This window comes from Phyllosticta capitalensis (assembly GCF_038381095.1).
Source record: "Phyllosticta capitalensis strain CBS 128856 chromosome Unknown BKA78scaffold_12, whole genome shotgun sequence".
Classification (NCBI taxonomy): domain Eukaryota; kingdom Fungi; phylum Ascomycota; class Dothideomycetes; order Botryosphaeriales; family Phyllostictaceae; genus Phyllosticta; species Phyllosticta capitalensis.
The window spans coordinates 1,258,338-1,267,277 of NW_027117450.1; the positions used below are offsets into that span (position 1 = coordinate 1,258,338).

An 8,940-nucleotide genomic window follows, 5' to 3' on the forward strand; every position below is an offset into this window, starting at 1 on the left:
AGATGATGATGGTGGTGGAGAGATGAGGTTGTCGTGTCACGGTCCTTGCTGTGTCTTTGCTGTTCTTAGTCATCGTGGTGTTGCGTTGGGTCGAAGCCTGCGCCTGCCAATTGATATGAAAAACGGCTTCAGGCTGGTCCTGGTATGTGTGGTCTGAAGTTGGTAATGAGTGAGCCAGTATCGTGGTGATGTCGAGGTGGTGGAGGCGTCTCCCTCGGTGTCAAGTGCCCGTCCAGGAAGCAAACGTGGCCCGTGCGCCCCAGAGCAATGTGCACACGTTGAGAGACGCGTCTCCATCCCAGCTCCCTCCACAGCCACTATGCTTGCGACGACAACGACATATCCCCCGACAGCAATACCATGCGAGTAGACCGCTGAGAATCCAACATCGATGCCTGCCTCTCCACCAAGGCGCCATGTCTCTCGATCCAATCCACCGCTCCGCGTCGCCCGCGAGCTCAGGCCGCGTCTCGCCCATTCGCTCACCTCGACGGCGCATCGAGGACGGTATGTACGTCGTGGTGCACGGCTTTTGATTCTACTCGGTGCTCACTGCTCCTCCAGGCCCCTTCAAAAAAGACAAAGCATTCCGCCGATATGAAAGCAACGTGGAGCGCGCCCTCGCCCTGTTCGATACGCCCCAGCAGGAATGGGCCGACTACATTTCGTTTCTGGGGAGACTGTTGAAGGTATACGGAATTGGGTCCTTGCCGGAACTTGAACGGCACTGACAGTCTATTCAGGCTATCCAAACACATCCCCCAGATCTTTTGGCGATACCCCACAGCGGAACCGTTGCGACAAGACTCGCCCAGTGCCTGAATCCCTCGTTGCCGTCCGGAGTCCACCAGAAAGCCCTCGAAGTCTATGCGTACATATTCTCCGTCCTCAAGACGCCGGCCCTATCTCGCGATCTTCAAGTCTACTTTCCTGGCCTCGCATCTGTCCTTTCGTTTGCCTCGCTCTCCGTACGGCCCGCCTTTCTTTCCCTCATCGAGTCTCACATCCTCGCGGTTGATCCGCAGGCGCTTCGGCCGGCCCTCAAGTCCATAATACTATGCTTACTACCTGGTCTGGAAGAGGAGACGGCCGAAGATTTTGAGCGGATTGTGCAAATGATGGACAAGTTGCGGTTCGTGATTAGCGGGACCCACGACCGCAAGAATGACGGGACTGGGGACGCCCAGGACTCGTACTTTTGGCAGTGCTTCTTCCTGGCTACAATCACAAATGCGCCGCGGAGGCAGGGCGCGCTGGCCTACCTTGTGCGACGTCTGCCAAAGTTTGGGTCACGGACACCTAGAAAAGGCTCAACAGCAGGATTGGAAGATGGAGACGAAAATGAACCTCTTTCACTCGCTGCCGAAGCTGTAATTGCGCCGGAACCAGGCCTGCTGATACGGTGCTTTGCAGCGGGACTTGGAGACAGCCAGCTTCTCATCCAAAGAGGCTACCTAGACCTCCTTGTCAACTCTCTGCCCTTGCATTCCGAGGTGCTCCAGGTCAGGATCGACTCCCAGGATCTGGAACGTTTGGTCACCGCTGCTGCTGGAGTAGTTGCACGAAGGGACATGAGTTTGAATCGACGACTCTGGTCTTGGTTTCTTGGTCCCGAGCCTGCTGCTGACGAGCGACCCGAGACTCCGGCAGATTCCAAGAGTGCGATATTGGACCTAAATTCCCACCATGCCACGTACTTTGCTCGTTATGGTCTCCGGCCATTGACCAATGGAATCATGGCCATGATAAACAGTCGAGACCAATCGCCCGTTGCACGAGCACGTCCATTTCGAGTCTGCCTGTCCCTTATGGACCGCTGGGAAGTCGGTGGATTGCTCGTCCCCGCCCTCTTCCTGCCTGCGTTGGAAAGCGCAAGAGTGTACGGAGAGACGGCGAGTAGAGAAGCCTTTGAGGAGGTGCTGCGCAGCGCGAGCATCTTCTTTGACGGAGTCGAGAGCGGTCTCATATGGGGCAAGATCCTGGAGCTCTTGGACGAAGCCATGTCCGACAAGTCTCAATCTCGCGAGGAGCAACTGCGCAAACTCAAGCTGGCAAAATTCATCATTACCCGGTTCAACGTTCGCGAGGAGGAGATGCTTCTCCATCATATCCCTTTGCTGACCTTTGTCGTGCTCAACCTCGTGAATCGTGGACCACAAGATGTGCAGGATGAGTTTGAAAAGGACATCAACTCGACAAAGCTTGACATTGCCGACGTGCTTGTCCAATTCGTACCGGAACGAGTTTTTGCGAGCGACCACGACGTCAAGACGAAGAATGTTCTCAGTATTGATGCGATTCGGACATTCTATGACAAGGCCCAGGGAAATATTGAAGCATCTGGGTCCCTTTTCACCGGGACTCAACTCAAGGAATCGCTTCTCCACGAAGCATGTGCAATTTTCATCAACTCTCTTCGTGATCCTGTTCCTGGCAAGGTCGAAACTAGCACCAAACTCCTTTCCAACATCTTGTCCAAAATGACGAATCCTGGCGACCAGGAGCGCGAGCAGCTCTTGTCGGCTTTTCATGCATGCCTCGACGGCAAACCCGCACCCGACCATTCTGTGCCGTTTCCCGCCATTTTGGCCATTACAACAATCATGGCTGCATTCCAAGCCAGCTGTCGGCCACACGACTACTTTCCTCAAGAGCAATTGCCGGACCTGGTGAGCCAACTAGTCCGAGCCACATGGTACTATTTGTCGCCATTTAGGCCCAAGTACCATGTTGAAGCCGTAAGGTGTCTTTGGCAGCTTCAAGCAATGACGGCTTCCGACCACCTAGTAGAGGCTGCCATCACCTCGCTGATGCTGCAAAATCCCGCCGAGGATAGTTGCACTCTGTCTTCAGATTCCGGACGTCGATTCGCGGTCCTCTGGGCGCACACAATCCACGAACTGAATCTCCAAGCTGAAAAAAGCGGCAGAGGTCTTTCTCGGAGACCTAGCGGTGTGCCAGCATTATCTGGCCTAATTACGCTCGAGGGCGGCTACCAAGCCATTCTCACGAGGCCATTGCTACTGCTCTTGGACGCACTTGCGGAAGAAGGCACAGAGCTCTTCTTTTTCGTCCGCGCATGGCTGCAGGACTTGCCAAGTCTGAACAGAGTATTTGACATCATAATCCTACATCTCCACTCGCTCAATTGCTTCAAGTACCAAGCAACCGAAAAGCTCCAACCTTCCTCTCACAGGCCGCCCGTCTTGGTGGACGATTCCAAAGAATGTCTCTACTACATGCAACACCTTCTCAACATTCTGCGTTGGTCTTCGGACTTTACTTGGATGGTGATTGCTCGAGACGTCGTCCCCATGCATGATCCAGAAGCGGGGCAAGAGAAGGAAGTGTCGCTACAGACGCTGCTGGTGCAGACTAGCATGAGAACGCTTTCAGTCGCATCGGAGCTGCAACAAAAGCCTCTGCATGTTGAGGGGCTGTATCATACGGCAATCTCGATGCTCCGCCTGATTTTGATGAGTCCGTATGCATTGCCGCTCAGGGAGCTCGAGCTAGAGAATTTCCTCATGGATCGTTTGGCTGCTGGAAGTCCTCATCTCCAGAGCTTGCTTCTAGACTCGACGTTGGCGGCGTTGAGACTGCGACTTCGAGGTCTTCCAACTCCTTCCGAAGACAGGCCCATGACACGACAGCGACAAGATAGCATCCGCGAATCTGTAGAGAAGCAAGAATTCGAGACGCCAAACGCACCTCCCATCGCACCTCCGCCCCAGCTTGTCGAATGCCTCAAGATTGGATTCTCTTCTCCCGAAAGTCGACTGGTACTGGACGACTGGGTAAAGTTTTTGATCGAGGTCCTCCCGTTGTTTGCCGACACCATTTTCCAAAACTTGCTGCCCTTGTCCGAATGCTTGGGCAATCAAATCCAGGCCACGTTTGACCAGCTCAAGTCTACATTTCATGACTCGACCTTTAAAGGCCCGTCTGCTCCAGAATCGACACTCATTTCCCTCATGAACGGCCTGGAACAGATTCTGGCGAGCGCGCACGACCGCTTGATCTTGCAAGAAGTTAGGACCACCGCCGCGAAGACGCCAGAGCAGCCCCAGGGTTTCTTTGGCAACATGGTTTCCGGAGTATTTTCTCCTGAACATCCTCAGTCCCGCTCCTCAACCGCAAATAGTCGGCTGACAGTGTTGCTCTGCTTCCAAGACACGGTCCGCAGTTGTTTCAACATTTGGTCCTGGGGCGGATACGGTTTGGAGGTTGCAAAGCAGGATACCACCTCGATTGCTTCCTTTAGCTATACCTCTCTCAGGATGCGCAATAGGGCCCGTCGCATTCTCGAGCACTTGTTTGCTGCCGAGGCTCTCGAGTGTCTGGAGACTTTGGCTGTGATTTGGTGCAGTTCCGCCAGAGGCAGTCCCGAGGCCAAGGCCGTGCTCAGTCTCTTGAATGTGCTCAACGGCTCGAGTCCGAAGCACACGACACCCACAATTTTCAACGCTTTATACAGTCGCACCAACCCAAATGCTTTGGATCCGCATCGCATGTCAACACTGACATCGAACCTGGCGGACACTGATCTGGTCGCTTTTTTGGTTGACTACACAAAGTCTTTGGAGGACGACGCCATGGATGAAATCTGGCCCGACTGCTTTACCTTTTTGAGGGATGTGTTGACGAATCCCATGCCGCATCGTCAGATCTTGCCTGGATTATTGGAGTTTACCGCTACCTTGGCTGAAAAGGTCGACAATACCAATTTTGGCGAGCAGCGCCGCATGCGCCGTGATTTGGGTGTAAGTATCCTACTATGTTGACTTTCTCGGCTGACAGTTGCAGGATCTCTTCACTCGCTTGCTCACTGCGACCTTTACGACCCGACCTATGGGATATCTTTCTGATTCTTCCAGTCTATCTGTCGACAAAGTCCCAGAGGAGACGGCAAATGGGAGCTCTCGATCACCCGACATGGTCAGCATCCTCGCCAACATTCTCCCCAAGCTCTCGCTCGTCTTGGTGGAACCCGACCGAATCGCCAGTGCTGCAACTGCAATTAGCACCAATGTCATTGGTCCAACCGTTCGAGCCAAGGCATTCCCTGAAAATGTCTCTTCGGCCCTGCTGGATCTATTCTATCAAATCACGCGAGTCGTCCAGGGATCAAAGGCATGGAAAAAGGACATTGCCGACGCCTTCAACGACCCTAGATTCTTCTCCGGGGACCCAACATTGGCAAGGAGCAAATGGCTTCCAGTCCTTCGACAATGGACGATTGCCGAAAAGGACCGCATGCCAGAGTTGCTCTCTCGTCTCTCCGCACCAACCACTGCTGGCATCATGTTTGGTGTCGGTGCAACAAGTGCCAGGCAAGAGGCGGATCGTCGGACGCAGCTCAATCTGCGCCGCGTTGCCGCCCTCGTCATGGCAAATCAGGAAGACACTTTTGTCGGCAACGTTGGCGCTCTGGGCGAGAAACTCGTCGAGCTGCTCACTGCTACACCAGCTTCATCCCCTTCTTCGGTCACCCGCGCCGAGGTCTTCCTCTTGCTACGTTCTCTCATGCTGCGCCTCTCACCCACTCAGCTCGCACCCCTCTGGCCGATAGTCACATCAGAACTCACTGCAGCTCTCAGCTCCCTCTTCCCCGACACAAGTCCCGTGAACAACAACGACAAACCCGAAACCTACAACAACCTCTCCATCCTCCACGCATGCAAACTCCTCGACACCCTCGTCACCATCAACCACGACGACTTCCAACTTCACGAATGGCTCTACCTGACCGACACCATCGACGCCGTCTACCGGCCCGACGGCGACTGGACGCCCGTCGCCCTCGTCGACGAGCTCGCCGAATCCCTCCAACAAGCCGCCGCCCACGCCTCGGCATCCCAAGACGTCGTCGACCACCCCGGCGCCAGCTCCTCGCCGCAACCCACCGACACGGTCGCGCTGCCGGGTGCCATTTCGACCGCAGGCGGCGGCTCCGCGGCGGTCGAGGCCGACGAGCGCAAGCGCGTGAGCTTCCTCAACCCTGTTCTCGCCGCTGCCCGCGAGCAGGGCGTCTGGGGCGACCTGGCCGACGTCAAGGTCATGCACAAGACCGAGTTTGTCATGCGCGTTGTGCGGCCCTTTTTGGGCCAGCTGAGCATTGCGGCGTTTGAGGAGACGTATAAGGGTGGCCGAGTCGATTGGGATGCCGTGGATAGGGATGTGGTGGCGGATTTGTGGGAGGTGGGTGGCATTGTGTAGGGTTGTTGATGGGAGAGAGGAGGTGGTGATTGGTTGGGCTCTAGCTTGTGGTGTAATTTTCCTGTTCTTAATATTCAATGCGCTGTTTACCGTCTTTGATATCTGCTTTGTGCTTCTTTGGCCGTTTTGTGGTGGTGATGACGACTTAGGCAGTCCTCCTGAAGACCGATCACACAAATCCTGACCACTCATTCTCACGCCTGACCCTCCTACGTCTTCTGCCCTTTGGTCCACTTGACTCGCCTGACCAACGGGGGTTGCAATCGCTGCTGTATTTAAACCCCTGCCCTTCGCATCGCCTACTCTCTTCAGCTATCTACCACTCTTCTGCGACACAAAGAGCTTGGTAGCACACAACGCCAGACTGCGACGAATTTCTACCCATTTACAAACTGCTCCGTTGTGGAGCGCGTCTTTCTAGCGAATCTTTTCCGCGTAGCATTCGAGGGGACAGGCAAGCAAGCAGCGGAAAGTGCAAGCGGAAATGAGCGCTGTTGTAACACGTCGAAGGGATCAAGTGGAGAGCGACGATGCTGAAGAATTACGCTGACACGGTTACTACAAGCTGTACGGGTGGGTTCCTGACAAATCTTGCACCATTTGCAATTCTCTGGCCACATGCAATCTCCACGTGGTCTGCGGAATCGCCCCTGGTCGGCCGCCGCACTATTTAAAACCTCCGTCTCTCCCTCAATCAACTGCATGGCGAGGCTGCTGTTGCTTGAGACAGCAAACGATCAAGCCTGCCACTGCGCAAAACACACTGGCAACGGGACCGCTTTGCTCCTCTGGCTCTCGTCTCTCCAGATCTTGCGTGGTAGACGCGAGAGAGGGAAGGGCAGAGTGAACAAGTGATTTTGTGAGCAGCCATGTTGAGGCAACATTATACGAAGACGAGGGAGGGGTTTGGTGGAGTGTGATGATGTTGAAAAGTTCTCTCGATGCAATTTTGCTGCTTCATTGGGACATTGTCTGTGGCAGAACCAAATCTATTGACTCCCGGACAACTCCTTCCGTGCGCTTGCCCCGTCTGCGAGCTCCGAGGCTCGCGTGAAGTCCTCACGTGGTCTTCTGGCAGCCCTTGATCAGAGCCGCTGCACTATTTAAACCACACAGTCATCTCTCTCGATCAAGCCATGCAGGCATTGTTTCTTCACAAGGCAATGAATGGACGTTCTTAACCTACTGCACAACACTCCTCTACCACTCTTCACTTTTTTCGTGAGAGACGCAAGGTAGGCAACCGCAGGGTAGGGAGCCACTGGATAAGCAGCTAGGTCGAGGCGACAGTGCGGGAAAATGACGAATGGCTTAAGTTCAAAGCAATGATACTGAGTTTCAAGGGCTGTTTGATAAAGTCCTTTCAAAGCTCAGACATATAATGTGCTCCTCTTTGCACCTTTCCCTTGACAATCGATTAGGCTGGTGACTCGCGAAACTTGTCCACGTGTGACCTCCATCGGCTTCACCGGCTGCTGCAATATTTAAAGCCTCATTCTCTTCCGATTTCTTCAACCACGCTGCTAGACCTTTGCCTGCTTGCACAATGGCCTCTGCTATGGATACAGAAAACTGCTTCAACACATTGCAGACTTTTTGACTTGTCCGTTTGGTGGTCTTTTCTTGAATGGCGTGCATGGGAGCAGCGAAAGTTGTAGAGGAAAGGGAGCAAACATGAGCAGCATGGAGCGAGACGCAGCTTTGTGTGAAAATGGAGATGAGTTTGAAGCCGGTGCGATGATGATTGAAAACTTGTCAGTCCAAGTCACATTGAGGTCGGTGGGCAAGAATCGCAGAAGGAGGAGCGACAAAAACAAGTCGTTCAACAAACCAGCAAGTACCCTCGGACATGAAGCTTGGAGGACCTTGCATCCAAGAGCTAGACAATGACCGACCGGGCAGAGGGCAAAAGAGCAAAACTTCACCCGCGGCGCGTAGTCCGAAGGATATATCAAAATCCCGAAGGATTTATAGGGTACAGTATCATTAAGTCATTGGTACACTGGTCGCGGCCTAGACTCGAACTCGCGTTCTTTTGCTAAACCGCGCCTGACCCCTTCCCAACTACGCCAGCGGGCTCGGGTTATCCCAGCTTGAGGCCGGGTGGGGAAGGGGTCGTTGCGGAAGGAGTCGCGTTTGTGGAATATATTCAGGTGGTCCATCCAAGCGCTCAGGTTGTTGTGCTTCAATCATGATCAAGTTGGAGTGGACGCTCCGGCGCAGTCACCTGTGACGTCACCCTTGAGCAGTAGGTAGGCGCGTCTTCCGGCGCGCGCCGTCCATAGCCAGAACAACAACCTACATGACTTTCTTCAAATGAAGAGAAGCAGCAGGCTTTCATCCTCTCGAACTGTGCTTCGGGAACCTCCTTATCTCCTGACCGCCAGCCTCCATCGCATCGGTCCACGCGGATGACATAGCCTTGACTTACCGCGTGATTGAATACATTCCAGCTCCACCTTCGGCGTCTTCAAGACTATTTTGACCTCTGCCAGGACTGCGTTTTCCCACTCTTCAAGCTGTGCATCTACATCGCATGTGCTGAACCTCAAAGACACCAAAGAGACTTGTCTTTCGTGAGATTATACAGTAATCGAAGACTCTTTTCTTTCTTTCTTCTTCCTTTGCCACCGCAGCTAGCGCGCAGAGCTGAATCACTGAAACACTGCCACAATCTGCTTCATCGCGTTGAAATGCTGCGAAGACTTCCTACTCACTGCT

General features: G+C 53.9%; 1 protein-coding gene across 1 annotated transcript; it reads left to right on the forward strand.

Annotated features, from left to right (window-relative positions):
• Window positions 1-416: 416 nt before the first annotated feature.
• On the forward strand, window positions 417-6,219 carry BKA78DRAFT_357280 (cellular morphogenesis regulator dopa; the record flags this gene model as incomplete). The annotated part of the gene is made up of 4 exons (XM_066892195.1): window positions 417-507; window positions 565-689; window positions 744-4,763; window positions 4,807-6,219. 4 exons carry the CDS (start codon window positions 417-419, stop codon window positions 6,217-6,219), a joined length of 5,649 nt encoding a protein of 1,882 aa, XP_066739376.1.
• Between the last annotated feature and the right edge of the window lie 2,721 nt (window positions 6,220-8,940).